Below are 17,825 nucleotides of genomic sequence, written 5' to 3'. Positions count from 1 at the left end.
ATTTCCAAGTTGCTGCCTTCATGCTATTATGTGGAAAATTAATATGGAATGCATAACTTTAATTCCATTTTGTCCATTATCTTTACAATCCACAGTGCAACAGAAAAAAGGTATTTGTCTATGTTTACAAGTTCGCCATACATGACTATACTGCCCAACAGCAACCTTACATAATTGATTTCTTCCCATTGTTACATCAAAACTCACTATTTATGGTACACATCAAAATTCACTCGTCCAGAATATTAAAATTACTAAATCCTATTAATCATTTTCAGTTTCAGTATACACAAACAGGTGATTTCATTAACAAGACATTAGATGAAAAAACAGTAAACAGAAAAATAAAACTGTCTGTCTCTGACAGTTCTGGAGGATACACAAAGTGTGATGCATTATATTATAGGCAAATAGTAGTATCCAAATCAGACACACAAAGTTTCATTATGTTTCCCTTAAAATACACACTGATCAACATTTACATCTGCAGTGAGCCTCAAATGCCAGTTCCCTAAATCGTCTCGACATTGACTCTCGAAAAGAACATCTTCCCTCCAAGGATTCCTGTTTGAGTTCCTGAACCATACCCATAACATTTGTGTGCTAATCAAAGCTAATAGTAGCAAATCTAAAAGCATGCCACTGAACTGGTTCAGTGTCTGACTGGTGGGATGTCATGCATATGTTCCAACAAGAAAATTATAGAAAACAGGAGTTCAATAGAGAATATATGAAAATGGTGAGATAAAGCTGGGAGAATGAGATCAAAAACACTACCACATAAATTAAACCGGCGAAGAACCTACAAAAATGAAATTTTCCTAACTCCACTTTATGTGAGTTTCAGATATACCATGTTGTTATAGCCAATAAGGATACAAAAATACTCTGTAAGAACAAGAAAGGATTTTTTTTACTGATTTCAACGTCTCCTGCATATAAGAAACACATACGAATAAATCACTCATCATTAATCCATTAACACTCGTATTATGAGTAAAAAAATTTTCAACAAATTATTCGTTCATATGCCATGAATTGTAAGAAACTTGCAGACATACTAAAAATCATTATGAAATTAAGCTAATGACAAAGGAGGAGAGAACACAGGTAGTAGAACATTGCATATGATCAGTGTGTAGTAGATGCGAGGGAACAAGCATTGAAAATTTTAAATAGTTACAAACCCCAGAAAATGGCAGGAATTCTTGAAAGTATAGAAAAGAATGTTCAAGGCTATAAAAAGGAGTGTAAACTGGGGTCACTTGAAACCAACAAAAAATAACAATTTTAGTCCATTACTTTCACTCAGATCTTGACTGTGTGCCTCTGAAAGAACTAGATTTTGGAGGCAAAACAATTCAGATTAAAAATCATCCGTTGAAGAACTGAAGGAAATCAGTACTTTGGAAAATAGCAAGTCATCTACAGAAGACATAAACTCATAGCAGAAGTATCGAGATATGGATACTGAACAACAGTAATCTCACACAGGCAACTGGCAGAATTATGTTACACATTTGAAAAAGTGAAAAAAAATTACTGAAGAGTGGAAATGTGCGTTAATTGATCTTCTTCACAAAAATGAGATAAAAGCAGTCTGAATAACTGCAGGGAATTTCGCTGCATCCTGTTACGTCCAAAGTTCTTTAAAAAGCCCTGTGAAGTCAACTGGATGAACAAGTAGGCCCATTAATAGTTGAGTATAAGGCATGATTTTGCAAAAGGCAATCGTGTAGAGAACAGATACGGGAACCAAAGTCAATTTTGCAAAGATGATGATTTGTAAATACTGTGGCAACTTATGCCAAGTGTCAGAAAGGCTTACGATTTGATAGGAAAATCTTGATTCAGTACTTCAGAGGAATTCAAAAGGGACAGGAAAACAGTGGCAGCTATCCACCAGACATTAATGAGTACAACCCTAAATGTTAAATTGACCCCCTCCAATTTAAAATAATTCTGAAAAAAGTTATGAAGACATAGGTGAAGGAGATAAGGGAAGCCAAATTGAAATTAAAAAAGAGCAGAGAATCAACATGAGGTGTATGGCTTTAGTACACACTCACTATTCTAAGAAACTCTAGAGAAGTCAAACTTGACCTTGAAAAGCTTCATAAAATGTCACAGAAAACGGTCTAAAATTCATCTGTGAGAAAACTCTGTATTGGACAGGAAGCCTACAGATAATCTCTCCATTATAACATGGTATGAGGAAGTGTCACAAGATACATACGTTAAATATCCAGGAGAGATCATCCAATTAGCAAGACATTATTTATTTATTTATTTATTTATTTATGCTAGTCTGACAAGAGCCATCAGGTTCTCTTTTGTATCGGACCAGGGTTTCACAAGTATATAATAGTTACCTAAGAAACAACAATTTTAATATGACAAATAGTATTAAAATGATTTGAATATCTGAAGTGGCAATGTAAGTAATACTGACTATAAACTAAAAAAATTAATAATGACAGTACTAGTAGTATTACAGTTGTTGCCACTAATGGTTGTGATGGTAAGAGTAGTAACGACGACAATAACAGTGGCAGGTATAAAAGGGTTTGTAAATGTACAAGATAGTTTCCTGATATAGTGAGTTCCATGGAAAGGAAATTTAAGAAGCCTTCACCAGCTAAGAATTCTGTGAAAAGGGGAAGATCTGAGTGGCGCATAATTATATGCTCACATGTCGGTTCAAAGTGCAATTTAAAGCAGCCAAACCTGGCTACTTCAGGACGTTCATAGAGGACGCACATTGGTGACTTTCTGTTAATGGATGTAATCTCTCTGAACATATTCCTCTTGTTTATCTTCATGATTATTGGATGTGTGTAGCACATTATGTGATAAATCGGAGCATGTGTATGCCCTACTCCACCCAGTTGTCAGTTACATCTGTTGCTTCTTAAAAAGATGTAGTCTTCTCAATTTATGGAACTTCTGTACATACTTGGTTTGAGCCATATCTCTGACGGAAGTATCATATGTACGTCCATGTCTTGAAATATGTGACAGACTTTGTTATGATGAGGTGGCAGAGATCGAACATTAGCGTGAGCAGTATGTAGTAGTAGTAGTAGTAGTAGTAGTAGTGACTTTAGGCCGGTGAACAAAGCATACCAGACTGCATTGTGGTAGGGGAGCAAGGTTCATTGAAGTGAAAGTGGAAGATATCTCCCAGAGGAGGGAGGTTTTGTGGCAAAGGCCAGCAGGCTTTGCACTGGTCAGTGAATTGTCAACTGAAGACAGGAGGAGAAAGTTACTGAACAAAGCTAGAATAATCTATGCACAACAATACTGAAAGTGAGATAAACTGAATGAAAGCAGTGTCTTATTATTGGTCCTAATGATTAGTAACCAGAGTAATATGATGTTAAATTATTAAAGTAGAAATGACAGTAAATTATCATCTGAATCAGTCTTGTGAGCATTTTGAAGTAATAGTGAATTAATAAATAGTATTGATGTTAGAGGTATGATAATTGAGCAGAAAATTAGTACTAAAAGTAATCCTAGACAAATAGAGAATAATAAGAGGAGAAACTGTTTTAAGTATAATATTAGTAAAACAAATTGTTTCTTTGCAAAAAAGGACGTGAAAGTAAACACACTAAATTAGAGGCAACAAGAGTTGACAAATTTTTTAGGTTCTAAAGTCGATACAATCGAGCTGACCTGCATTGCAGACTGATTATTCCTATTTTAGGTCTTCACCATTATCCTGCCATCATTTGTCCACACGTTTTGCAGCTGAAATCTTGAGATCACACTGTTCAAAATCTTCAGTCTTTCGAAAGTGAGATCCTTGCTTATTGTCAAACTAACTACAGGAGTTTCTGGCTCAAAAGCTTCTCAGCTGATGCGGAGTCATTGTAACAGAAAATCTGTTTTTGTCAATGCAAAACTACTACTCTAATAACACCCTGCTGCAGAAAGTACTGTGATTCATGGTCACACAAAAATGACTGACTGAGAAGCAGGAAAGAAAAATTCTCAGCACAATATTTGGACCAGTTTTCTGTGAATGAATTGGGATAGAGAGACCCTTAGGAGAGATCTATAGATAGACAGAAACAATAACGGACGCCTTTAGATATAGAGGGATGAAATTCTGTGGATGCATCACAGGATGACCGACGACAGGTTCACAAGGCAGATATTTGAGGTAGCAATCACTAGAAAAAACAGTTCAAAATGGGTCATAGGTACAGAAGAAGTTGGACTGTCACAAGATAACATAATAAGACGAAAAAGAGTCTAGTAAGACTATGAAACATACTTAAATAGCAACACATGGAAAACAGAAATGGATATAAATATTTGGAAGACCACAAGAGAGACCACAGAGGACATACACCATGTGATCAAAAGTATTCAGACACCTGGTTGAAAATGGCTTAAAAGTTCGTGGCACCTTCCATCGGTAATCCAGGAATTGAATATGGTGTTGGTCCATCCTTATCCTTGGTGACAGCTTCCACTCTTGCAAGCATACGTTCAACAAGGTGCTGGATGTTTCTTGGAGAATGGCAGCCCATTCTTAAGAGTGTTGCACTGAGGAGAGGTATCGATGTCAGTCGGTGATGCATGGCATGAAGTCAGCATTCCAAAACATCCCAAAGATATTCTAAAGGATTCAGGTCAGTTCTCTACGAAGGCCAGTCTGTTACAGGGATGTTATTGTCGTATAACAACTCCACCACACGCCATGCGTTATGAACAGGTGCTTGATCATGTTGAAAGATGCAATTGCCATCCCCAAATTGCTCGGGAAGCAAGTAGGTGCTTAAAACATCAATGTAGGCCTGTGCTGTGATAGCGCCATGCAAAACAACAAGGGGTTCAAGCCCCCTCCACGAAGAACATTATGACACCATAACACCAGAACCACCTCCGAATTTTACTATTGGCACTACACACACTGGTAGATGATGTTCACCAGGTATTTGCCATACCCACAGCCTGCCATCAAGTCACCACATTGTGTACCATAATTCTTGACTCCACACAACGATTTTCCATTGTTCAATTGTCCAATGTTTTCGCTCCTTACACCAAGCGAGGCGTCATTTTGAATTTACCTGCATCATGTGTGGCTTATGGGCAGGTGCTGGATGGTGAAATATAAGTTTTTTCACCTCCCACCTAACAATCACAATAACTGCAGTGAATAATGAAGTTGTCTGGAATTCCTGTGTAATGGTCTGTATAGATGTCTCCCTGTTACTCATTACAACCCTCTTCAAGTGTCGACAGTTTCTGTCAGTCACCAAACGAGGTCAGCCTGTACGCTTCTGTGCTGTACATCTCCCTTCACGTTTCCACTTCACTATCACATCTAAAACAGTGGACCTAGGATTGTTTAGGGGTGTGGAAATCTGGCATACAGACACATGACACAAGTGATACCCAATCACCTGACCAAGTTCGAAGTCTGTGGGTTCTCCGGAGTGCCACATTCTGCTCTCTCATGATGTCTAATAACTACAGAGTTTGCTGATAGGGAGTACCTGGCAGTAGAAAGCAGCACAATGCGCCTAATATGAAAAACCTATGTTTTTGGGGGTGTTTGGATATTTTTGATCACATTGTGTATTTAAAGTAATTGGGAAGGATGTAGAAATAAGAAAACTTTAAATTTAGATACAATCTCTTAAATGTTTATGTATGTGGTGGTGGTGGTGGTGGTGGTGGTGGTGGTGGTGGTGGTGGTGGTGGTGATGATGCAATCTGGAAACGTCCCATAATTATCAGTGTGAGGAGATTAGCGATCGTCAGGGCAATCTGATTGTCAGTAGACCTTACAGAAGTAATCTGCAATAGCAGCTTCTACTTTTTAATATGCAATGTGTCACATTCTGCAACCCTCGAGACTATATGATATGTAGAACACAATGTGTGGATCTAAGAATGAATGAACAAGTGAACCAATGAATGAATAACCTTCACACCCTCTCTCTGGCCAGGATATAGGCTACCGTGTGATTTCACACTGAAAGAGAAATCAAATATACAAAGAAAATAAAAAAATTAAGAAATACTTTCAGCACATGAAAACAGACTAAAATTACCCTATTCTACTGAAAGGGGAGTGATAGCTGTGTAACCAGAACCTGTGTAGGTTCCAAAAGGCTATATCCTGGACACAAATAAAGATATAAATGCAGGATAAATTTATGTTTAGATGTATCGCTATAAAGCTTTTATTTCCAGAAGAACCATTCAATTTATCAAGAGTACATCTTCTATACAGCTGAAAGGAAGGGGAAACTACAGCCGTAATTTTTCCCGAGGTCATGAAGCTTTACTGTATGGTTAAATGATCGTGGCGTCCTCTTGGGTAAAATATTCCGGAGGTAAAATCGTCCCCCATTCGGATCTCGGGGCAGGGACTACTCAAGAGGGCGTTATCAGGAGAAGAAAACTGGTGTTCTACGGATCGGAGTGTGGAATGCCCGATCCCTTAATCGGGCAGGTAGACTAGAAAATTTAAAAAGGGAAATGGATAGGTTAAAGTTAGATATAGTGGGAATTAGTGCAGTTTGGTGGCAGGAGGAACATGACTTTTGGCCAGGTGAATACAGGGTTATAAACACATCAAATAGGGGTAATGCAGGAGTAGGTTTAATAATGAATAAAAAAATAGTAGTGCGGGTAAGCTGCTACAAACAGCATAGTGAACACATTATTGTGGCCAAGATAGACATGAAGCCCACGCCTACTACAGTAGTAAATGTTTATGTGCCAACTAGCTCTGCAGATGATGAAGACATTGAAGAAATGTATGATGAGATAAAAGAAATTATTCAAGTAGTGAAGGGAGACGAAAATTTAATAGTCATGGGTGACTGGAATTCGAGAGTAGGAAAAGGGAGAGAAAGAAACATAATAGGTTAATATGGATTGGGGCTAAGAAATGAAAGAGGCAACCGCCTGGTAGAGTTTTGCACAGAGCATAACTTAATCATAGCTAACACTTGGTTCAAGCATCGTGAAAGAACGTTGTATACATGGAAGAATCCTGGAGATACTCGAAGGTATCAGATAGATCATATAATGGTAAGACCGAGATTTAGGAACCAGGTTTTAAACTGTAGGACATTTCCAGGGGCAGATGTGGACTCTGACCACAATCTATTAGTTATGAACTGTAGATTAAAACTGAAGAAACTGCAAAAACGTGGGAATTTAAGGAGATGGGATCTTGATAAACTGAAAGAACCAGAGCCTGTACAGAGTTTCAGGGAGAGCATAAGGGAACAATTGATAGGAATGGGGGAAAGTAGTACAGTAGAAGAAGAATGGGTAGCTCTGAGGGATGAAGTAGTGAAGGCAGCAGAGGATCAAGTAGGTAAAAAGACGAGGGCTAGTAGAAATCCTTGGGTAACAGAATAACAGAAGAAATACTGAATTTAATTGATGAAAGGAGAAAATATAAACACACAGTAAATGAAGCAGGCAAAAAAGAAGACAAACGTCTCAAAAATGAGATCGACAGGAAGTGCAAAATGGCTAAGCAGGGATGGCTAGAGGACAAATGTAAGGATGTAGAGGCTTATCTCACTAGGGATAAGATAGATGCTGCCTACAGGAAAATTAGAGACCTTTGGAGAAAAGAGCCATTTGTATGAATATCAAGAGCGTTGATGGAAACCCAGTTCTAAGCAAAGAAGGGAAAGCAGAAAGGTGAAGGAGTATATAGAGTGTCTATACAATGGCGATGTACTTGAGGACAATATTATAGAAATGGAAGAGGATGTAGATGAAGATGAAATGGGAGATAAGATACTACGTGAAGGGTTTCACAGAGCACTGAAAGACCTGAGTCGAAACAAGGCCCCGGGAGTAGACAACATTCCATTAGAACTGCTGACGGCCTTGGGAGAGCCAGTCACGACAAAACTCTACCATCTGGTGAGGAGGCAGAGTACCCTGAGATTTCAAGAAGAATATAATAATTCCAATCCCAAAGAAAGCAGGTGTTGACAGACGTGAAAAATTACCGAACTATCAGTTTAATAAGTCACAGCTTCAAAATACTAAAGTGAATTCCTTACAGATGAATGGAAAAACTGGTAGAAGTCGACCTTGGCGAAGATCAGTTTGGATTCCACAGAAATGTTGGAACACCTGAGGCAATACTGACCCTACGACTAATCTTAGAAAATAGATTATGGAAAGGCAAACCTACATTTCTAGCATTTGTAGACTTAGAGAAAGCTTTAGACAATGTTGATTGGAATACTTTCTTTCAAATTCTGAAGGTGGTAGGGGTAAAATACAGGGAGCGAAGGGCTATTAACGATTTGTACAGAAACCAGATGGCAGTTATGAGTCGAGGGGCATGAAAGGGAAGCAGCGGTAGGGAAGGGAGTGAGACAGGGTTGTAGCCTCTCCCCGATGTTATTCGATCTGTATATTGAGCAAACAGTAAAGGAAACAAAAGAAAAATTTGGAGTAGGTATTAAAATCCATGGAGAAGAAATAAAAACGTTGAGGTTTGCCGATGACATTGTAATTCTGTCAGAGACAACAAAACGTGGAAGGGCAGGTGAACGGAAGGGATAGTGCCTTGAAAGGACGATATGATGAACATCAACAAAAGCAAAACGAGGATAATGGAATTTAGTTGAATTAAGTCGGGTGATGCTGAGGGAATTAGATTAGGAAATGAGACACTTAAAGTAGTAAAGGAGTTTTGCTATTTGGGGATCAAAATAACTGATGATGGTCGAAGTAGAGAGGATATAAAATGTAGACTGGCAATGGCTAGGAAAGCGTTTCTGAAGAAGAGAAATTTGTTACCATCGAGTATAGATTTAAGTGTCAGGAAGTCATTTCTGAAAGTATTTGTATGGAGTGTAGCCATGTATGGAAGTGAAACGTGGACGATAAATAGTTTGGACAAGAAGAGAATAGAAGCTTTCGAAATGTGGTTCTACAGAAGAATGCTGAATATTAGATGGGTAGATCACATAACTAATGAGGAGGTATTGAATAGAATTGGGGAGAACAGGAGTTTGTGGCACAACTTAACTAAAAGAAGGGACCGGTTGGTAGGACGTGTTCTGAGGCGTCAAGGGATCACAAATTTAGCATTGGAGGGCAGCGTGGACGGTAAATATCGTAGAGGGAGACCAAGAGATGAATACACTAAGCAGATTCAGAAGGATGTATGTTGCAGTAAGTACTGGGAGATGAAGAAGCTTGCACAGGATAGAGTAGCATGGAGAGCTGCATCAAACCAGTCTCAGGACTGAAGATGACGATGACGACGACGACGACAACAACAACAACATCATCTTCTATATGCATGCATGTATAATGTGGTATGTTTCACAATTTGGTGTAATTTCAGTGTTTCCATTCACCTTTGACAAACATTCAGTGTCCCCTCCACTGGACACGCAACAGACATCGAGGCAATAGACTTGTCTCATACTTATTGAAGCACATTTGGATATCTTGTGCTCAAAGGTGTTTTTTTAGTGAACCTTAAGTCGTTGCATGGCAAGACAAATGGATGGAGCCTTCCACAAACCCCGACAAAATGACATACTGCAAGATCAGACAAATTTCAAGGTCAGCAGCTGAATGTGAGACGTGTATGCCCCTTATGGCTGATACCTCAGTAAGGCAGCTTATTGTTAAGAAGTGCTCTTTCATGCAGGTGCCAGTGTGGTGATGCTCCATCCTGTTGAAAAATGATTTTTTTTCCTCTGGATAGTTTCCTTTGCATCTAACTCGAAACCTTTTGTTATTACTATTTATGTCTACATTTCATGTGTTGCAATGTTCCTTGCTGTACTGATCATATTACTAATTAATATCATGGAAGTCTTGCTTCATTAAATTACATAATTTGAATAACAAATCATGACCACCACCAAGAAATGGTTTCTGTTTACAATTCACAATACATTACTTTTATCTTTGTTATTACTCATTTTCAGTGCAGTTGTTACTTTTTAAAAAACAATTGACTGATCTAGTTACCTTAATTCAACTTGCTGTCAGAGATGACTCAGTCTTTACTGTTAATATGAAATAGTTTGTTTAATCCGACACGTTTCTCATTAGGTGTCATCTCTGGGTTTGATGACTGAATTTTTGGATTATCCATGATGTTAAAGGTCTTCTGCTAGGCTCCAGTAACAGACTTGTTTTACTGCTATTGTAGTTGTCCACATTCTGATTGCTTCTTCATATGTATTCATTGTATACTGGCTCTTCATAATTCGGCACCTGAATTTATCTGCAGTTGTATTAACCCCTCCCCTCCTATGAAATGTATGAAAGCACATTCATTCATTTGAAGAGGACACCATCCTCATGTTGACCTTGTTGTTTATTTCCTATTTATGATAATATATGAATCTTTGTCATTTATATGCCTATAAAATAACAGCACTTCATGTAATAATTCCTATCACTTTCATGTCATGCTGTACTCCTTAGTTTCCTCTGTGGATGAAACTGATGTGACATTTAATGAATTTGATGTTCCATGCAGTGAGCTATCTCAAGAGAATGGCATAATATTCAATGCTGCAGTTGTGAAAAAATACATTTAATAGCAGTTCAGATAGAAATGTTTTCAGTTCTTTTCTTTACCAGTTTCATCAATAAAAATCGGATGATTTTTTACATTTTTCTCTGGTACTTCATCTTACTGTATGTGCATGGCAGGTGAAAGGTGTTTCAGGCTTTAAATTTTGAAGTATCAAGTAGGAAATTTTATTTCAAATGAATCAATGTTTTTATAGTTATTTACACAGCTGAAACTCAAGTGCTGAAATGAAGTGTTAATTTTACTTATAATTTCTTCGGTAACTGGTACAGTTATGTAGTCTCTCTTCGATAATACTGCCCCCAGGGGCTCAGCATTCATTTGCTGAGTACAGGCTTGGTGACCCCGGGGTCCTGAGCTGGGGACTGGTCAGTGCTGGTCAGTGCCGCCAGTATCCTGTCACCGTAACCCCCGGACATGCTTCAGCGACCACTGTATGGCGCGGCGGTGGAATGTTGTGTGCTGCGGGGAATGGTAATCTTGGCTTGACCGCCTGGATTGCGAGGAAGGCCAACCTCTATAAAAACCCCTCAATCTTCCGGTGTGCTCCGCGCCTATGAGATGCATGGCTGTTGAGGTGGAACAGTCGCAAGCGGGCAACCTCTGGGGCACCTGCCGCACCCCAGTTGTATAAGGCTTACTCAGGCACGCGGGACTCTGTCTGAGCAGACCTTTAGTTCCCTAGCTGCTCGTGGGACCGCAATGGACCCTTCGACCTCTACATTTCCCCTACCAGTGGCTTGGGTGGGCCACTGGTAGGAAAACACACCCCATCGAAGAAGCGACTTCGTGCTGCGAGTCCTCCAGCGCCTAGTGTTGATAGAGATTTATCAGACTGTCGTAACAGAGCACATGCTGATAATCAGAATGTGTTTTTGATTATTAAACGACGGAGGGTAGCTTTGAGAGGGTTTCTCCCTTTTACATCCACAAGGGTCTTGAGGGAATTGCAGGAACACTTAAATCTGTGAAGCGACTGCGCAATGGGACTCTGTTAGTTGAGACATCTAGTTCCCGTCAAGTCGGTTCTCTTCAGAAAGCAACCTGTCTCGGTGAGTACGCTATCGAGACCGAGCTCCACTCCACTCTGAACTACAGTAAGGGTGTTGTGACATGTAGGGACTTGGTGGATATCCCCACAGACGAGTTAAAATCTGAATGGGCTGATGAAGGTATTGTTGATGTGCAGCATATTATGAAAAGAGTCGATGGGGACCTAGTCAAATCCAACTCGTTTATTCTCACGTTCAGTTGCCCACGACTCCCAGAGCATGTTAAAGTGGGGTTCTTACGTTTTCCAGTAAGGCCATATTTCCCCAACCCAATGTGCTGTTTTACATGTCAGCGCTTTGGGCATACTACGTTGGGGTGCAATGGGATAGCCACTTGTGGTAAATGTGGTCAGCCTGCCCATGAAGGAGCTGATTGTTCATCGCCTGTGAAGTGCGTGAATTGCTCTGGGAGTCACCCTGTCAGGAGCCGGGTCTACCCCATCTATCTCGACGAACGGAAGATACAGGAGATTAAAACATCTAAGCGCATCCCCTATGGTGAGGCCAAGAAGCTCTTTAAGGCCATGCAACCTCCTGTGTTCACTACATCTTTTGCTTCCGCTCTGAAAAAACCGGTACAACTGACCACTGTTGTTACGCAAACGGAGGTTGCTAGTGATAGCACTAATACCTGCATTTGCCAGTGCAATTGTGCTGCTGTGGTTGTTTTGCAACCTGCGGCTCTCCCTGCAACGTCGGACAAGGCTGTGGTTGCTGACATTGGGGTACTTCCTCCCTCTCCCCATATGGGACCTTCTGCCCAGGCGAGTAATGCTCCACCTGTTGACAAGGCTCTGCATTCTAAGCCCCCCCCAAGACAAAGATGCCGAAGCTGAAGGTTTTGCCACCTGAGGAGACTAGTCAGGGTCGGTTCGATGACGAGGCCATCGCACTGACATCTCCCATGCATCGTCATCGGAGTTGATGGACATTGACGTCGACCGGGGGCGATCTTCTCGCCCCAGGAATAATTCTCCGGCCAGTACGGGCTCTCCTCCAAAGCACAGAGGCAGGGTGAGAGTTCAGCCCCCCTGATCACTGGCTCCCATATTACAGTGGAACCTGAATGGGTTCAGGACACATGTAGTCGAATTACAACTCCTTGTACGAGAGTGCCCTTTGTGCTTATGTCTCCAAGAGACACATTTTCAGGCCACTAATGCTCCTTCTTTACGGGGCTAGACCGTCTATTGGAAAGATGATCTGACGGGGGAAAGGGCAAAGGGTGGTGTTGCGGTTTTTGTCCGTGACATGTACCCCTCATCTGAGCTCCCTCTCGTTAGACTTGCAAGCAGTTGCAGTTGACATTCTTGTGGGTCGGAGGCTCACAGTATGTTCACTTTACTTACCACCTCAGGATGCGATAGACTCTTGAGGCTCTCGCAGACCTTATTAGCCAACTCCCCCACCCATTTCTTCTTCTGGGAGTCTTCAATGCTCATAATGTCTTAAGTCAGGTGATGCTGAGGGAATTAGATTAGGAAATGAGACACTTAAAGTAGTAAAGGAGTTTTGCTATTTGGGGAGCAAAATAACTGATGATGGTCGAAGTAGAGACGATATAAAATGTAGGCTGGCAATGGCAAGGAAAGCGTTTCTGAAGAAGAGAAATTTGTTAACATCCAGTATTGATTTAAGTGTCAGGAAGTCATTTCTGAAAGTATTCGTATGGAGTGTAGCCATGTATGGAAGTGAAACATGGACGATAAATAGTTTGGACAAGAAGAGAATAGAAGCTTTCGAAATGTGGTGCTACAGAAGAATGCTGAAGATTAGATGGGTAGATCACATAACTAATGAGGAAGTATTGAATAGGATTGGGGAGAAGACAAGTTTGTGGCACAACTTGACCAAAAGAAGGGATCGGTTGGTAGGACATGTTCTGAGGCATCAAGGGATCACCAATTTAGTATTGGAGGGCAGCGTGGAGGGTAAAAATCGTAGAGGGAGACCAAGAGATGAATACATTAAGCAGATTCAGAAGGATGTAGGTTGCAGTAGGTAGTGGGAGATGAAAAAGCTTGCATAGGATAGAGTAGCATGGAGAGCTGCATCAAACCAGTCTCAGGACTGAAGACCACAACAACAACAACAACAACAACAACAACAACAACAACAATGTCTTATGGGGCTCTTCAACTACTTGCCCCAGGAGTCGCATTCTGGAAAGCCTCATGATGTCTGAAGAACTGTGCATCCTCAACTCTGGTGCTCCCACTCATTTCTGTACTGCTTCTGGGTCGTCATCAGCTATTGACCTTTCCTTTCGCTCTCCAGCACTCGCAGATTCTGCTCTGTGGGAGGTTGCTGCTGACCTCCGTTCTAGTGACCACTTCCCCCTTTGGATTCGCCTCCTGGATGAGGCTATGGCATTACCAGTGCCGCCCCGGTGGCACCTCTGCCGAGCTGACTGGACACTTTTCAGCGAAATGGCTGTTTTGGAACACCGTGCCAGCGTCCACTAATGGGTAGACCATGTTACAGCCGTAATCTCCCATGCTGCTGAATTGTCAATCCCACAGTCATCCGGTCATCCCAAGAGGCGTCCTGTTCCTTGGTGGACCACTGAGTGCCGCTCAGCCATCCGAGCCCGCCGTGCAGCTCTGCGCCGCTTAAAGTACCGTCCCTCAGCTGACAATCTTGTGGCCTTTCGGGTGGCAAGGGCCAGAGTGCGGCACGTGATTAAAGAGAGCAAACGACGGTCATGGCAATCGTTCTTGAACTCCATCTCCCGCTCCACTAATTCTACGAAAGTATGGGAAGCCATCAGGAGGATTTCCGGGAAAGGCAGCCAACTACCTGTCACGGCATTGCTGCATCAGGGAAGTCTTCTCACGGCGCTGAGAGACATTGCCCAGACACTGGCCATGCATTTTGCGGCATCTACCGCCACTATTAACTGTGATCCAAATTTCTGCCGCTACCGCACTGCCATCAATAGGGGTCACTTGGACTTCCGGTCTCAAAATTCTGAGCCCTACAACTGCCCCTTCACAATGTGGGAACTGGATTCGGCGCTGTCTGTGGCTGATGATACTGCGCCTGGTCATGATCAAATCTGGTACAGCATGCTGCAGCACTTGTTACTGCCTTCCAAGGAAGTTCTCCTGAATTGTTTTAATATGATATGGTTATCCAGCACATACCCTGACTCGTGGCGGGAGGCGATTTTGATTCCCCTCCTCAAACCGGGGAAGGACCGAACGCATCCGAGTAGTTATCGGAGTATTGCTTTGACGAGCTGTGTCAGGAAGACGTTGGAACGCATGGTCAACCGTTGCCTGGTTTGGCTGCTCGACCAGGCAGCTCCTTAGCCCCTCTCAGTGTGGCTTTCGGAGGTGTCGTTCAGCTATAGATAACTTGACCTTGCTTGAGGCAGCCATCCAGCAGGCCTTTCTGCGTAACCAGCATTGTCTAGGTGTATTCTTTGATATTCATAAGGCGTATGACACTACTTGGCACCGCCATATCCTCAATCAACTCCATGAGTGGGGCTTTCGTGGCCGTCTCCCCATCTTCATTCGGTCCTTTCTTTCCCACCGCCTCTTTTGATATAGGGTTGGTAATGTGCTGTCTGATTCATATGTGTTCCTCAGGGAAGCGTTTTAAGTGTCACCCTCTTTGCCGTCGCCATTAACAGTATCACGTCCACTATCCGGAGTCCTGCCCAATGCTCCTCGTTTGTGGACGATTTTGCTGTTTTCTGTTCTTTCTCCAGTCTTGCCACTGCTAGTCAGCAGTTGCAGCTTACGATACAGTGATTAGAGGCATGGACTGCGAAGACGGGTATTACCTTTTCTGCAGACAAATGTGTGTGTGTTCATTTTAATCGTTCTTGATGTCTTTTTACCTCCCCTGAATTGCGTCTGAGGGACACCGTTCTTCCTTTTAGCGACACTGTGCGGTTCCTGGGCCTCACTTTTGATTCCAAGTTGTCGTGGTTGCCTCACCTTAAAGACCTCAAGGTGCGGGCCCTGAAGGCACTGAATATTTTGAAGTGTCTGAGCCATCGGTCCTGGGGAGCAGATCGGGCGCGTCTGCTGCAGTTTTATAGGGCTTTCGTCCGATCGCGTCTTGACTATGGTTGCACCGTGTATGAGTCAGCAAGGTCTTCGTATCTGAAGATTCTTGACGCAGTACACCATGAGGGTATCAGGCTGGCCACTGGTGCCTTCCGTACCAGTCCCATCCCCAGCCTATGTGCTGAGGCAGCGGAACTGCCGCTTGCCATCCGGCGGAAACTCTTCATGGTGCGACGGGTTTGTCAATTCCTTGCCTGTCCTACCTCCCCTGCTTACCCTACTGTTGCCTGACAGCCTAGGGAACGTCTCTTTTCCAGTCGTCCCAGGGCAATGAGACCATTTGGGATTCGTGCCAAGCATTTGCTCGAGTCCCTTGGTGTGGAGCGCGTGGCCCCCCAACAACAAGGTTTTACTCGCCTGCCTCCCTGGTTGCTCCAGAGGCCCATCGTCCTTTTAGACTTGTCGGAGTACCTGAGGAGCTGCACTCCTGTGTTTGTTTTTACCTCCTTATTTTATGGTATTTTAAACCAGCATCCCGACCATGTACCAGTATTTACGGATGGCTCTAAACAGGAGGACTGTGTTGGTTCTGCTGTTGTTTTCCCTGATCGAGTCTTCAAGTTACGGCTTCCTGCGGCGTTTACCATCTTTGATGCCGAATTGTCTCCAATCTTGTGGGCATTGGAGCAGATGAGATGTGTTCTTAAGTTCCTCATCTGTTCTGACTCCCTGAGTGCCCTTCAGACCATGCAACACTTGTACCCAGCGGATACGGTCGTCCAGAACATCCATGATGCCCTACTCCACCTGCAACGGCAGGGGAAGGTGGTTTCCTTCTGCTGGGTGCCGGGGCATGTGGGTATTGGGGGAAACGAACTGGCGGACGTGGCTGCCAAAGATGCATGTTCCCTCCCTCACGTTGTTGCATGTGCCGTCCCCCTCCATGCTGTTACCTCCCTCCTGCGTTTTCGTGTTCTGCATCAGTGGGAAGAGGAGTGGCTGGCAGTCGGTGAAAATAAGCTGCGTCTGGTCAAGGCCACCACGCGGCCATGGCGTACATCCTACCAGTCATGCAGTCGGGATTCTGGTCAAGGCCACCACGCGGCCATGGCGTACATCCTATCAGTCATGCAGTCGGGATGAGGTTCTCCTCACTCACCTCCGCATCGGGCACAGTCCCTTAACACATGGTTTTTTACTCCGGCGGGAGGACCCTCCAATCTGCAGTGCTTGTGGTGTCCAGATTACTGTCCGCCACATTTTACTTGACTGTCCTTTATTCTGTGACCAGAGGGCGGTGCTTTCCTTGCCACCGGATTCGCCCTCTATTTTACAAGATGACGTAACGACTGTAGTTAAGGTCTTACGGTTTTGTGTCCTGTCCAATTTGTTGCCTCGGATTTTAGGGAGAGGGTTTTAATGTGCTGCTGGGTGACTGGCTCACCCAGGTTTTAGGTAAGAGGTCTGCCAGTCACGATTACCTCCTTGTTTCCCTTCGGTTTCTGTTCTCTTTTCCTTGTTTCCCTTCCTTTTTAGTGTGTTCCTTCTCCTCTTGTTTTGCCTCTGTATGTGAGGATTTGGAACTGCGTCAGGTCTCCGTCTTTTAGCCATTCTCCTTGTTCGCTGTTCGTCTTAGTCCCTTCACTGCATGTGTTCCTGTTTCTTATGCGTTTGGGCGCTGATGACCACGCTGTTTAGCGCCCGTAAACCTCAAACAAACACACACACACACACACACACACACACACACACACACACACACACACACACACACACACACACACACACACTATTTGATAATATTATTTCCAAGTATTGTTTGGAACAATCAGCTGTTAGTGGGTGGTAACACAATTTTATTTGTTTACTGTTTCATCAATTTTAAATCTCCAGTAATTCTTTGTAATGTTTCAGGTGGCAGCTTCATTAAGAAATGCATCTGATAGTTTAAGGTACGTTTTTATTATTCACTGCAGAATTTTTTTGAGCAGTATAAATTTTTACTTACTCCATGTGAAAGGAAAACAAACAATAACCCTTGGGGACCAAAATACAGAAGTTATTTTTAAAAAGTTCCATTTTTGGAGTTCTATTTCTTCTATATATTTAACATATATAGTATATACAGACTAGAGCAATATTATGCATGTTATCAGAGAAAACACTACTATATCT

The 17,825-nt window shown here is 42.5% G+C and overlaps 1 protein-coding gene across 9 annotated transcripts in view; it reads left to right on the top strand.

Moving 5' to 3' along the window:
* Positions 1-17,825, top strand: part of LOC126427094 (zinc finger protein ZFP2-like) — a 718,966-nt gene that overhangs the window by 343,506 nt on the left and 357,635 nt on the right. For 4 of the 9 annotated variants that reach the window (XM_050089297.1, XM_050089291.1, XM_050089288.1 and 1 more), the window contains one exon: positions 17,565-17,602. The exons of the other annotated variants lie outside the window; for them this stretch is intronic. In XM_050089297.1, coding sequence (XP_049945254.1) covers positions 17,565-17,602 — 38 coding nt within the window. The remainder of the gene's footprint in view (positions 1-17,564; positions 17,603-17,825) is intronic. 9 annotated transcript variants of the gene reach the window in all.

This window comes from Schistocerca serialis, chromosome 11 (genome assembly GCF_023864345.2).
Source record: "Schistocerca serialis cubense isolate TAMUIC-IGC-003099 chromosome 11, iqSchSeri2.2, whole genome shotgun sequence".
NCBI lineage: Eukaryota > Metazoa > Arthropoda > Insecta > Orthoptera > Acrididae > Schistocerca > Schistocerca serialis.
This window is presented reverse-complemented; position numbering and strand designations above follow the sequence as displayed.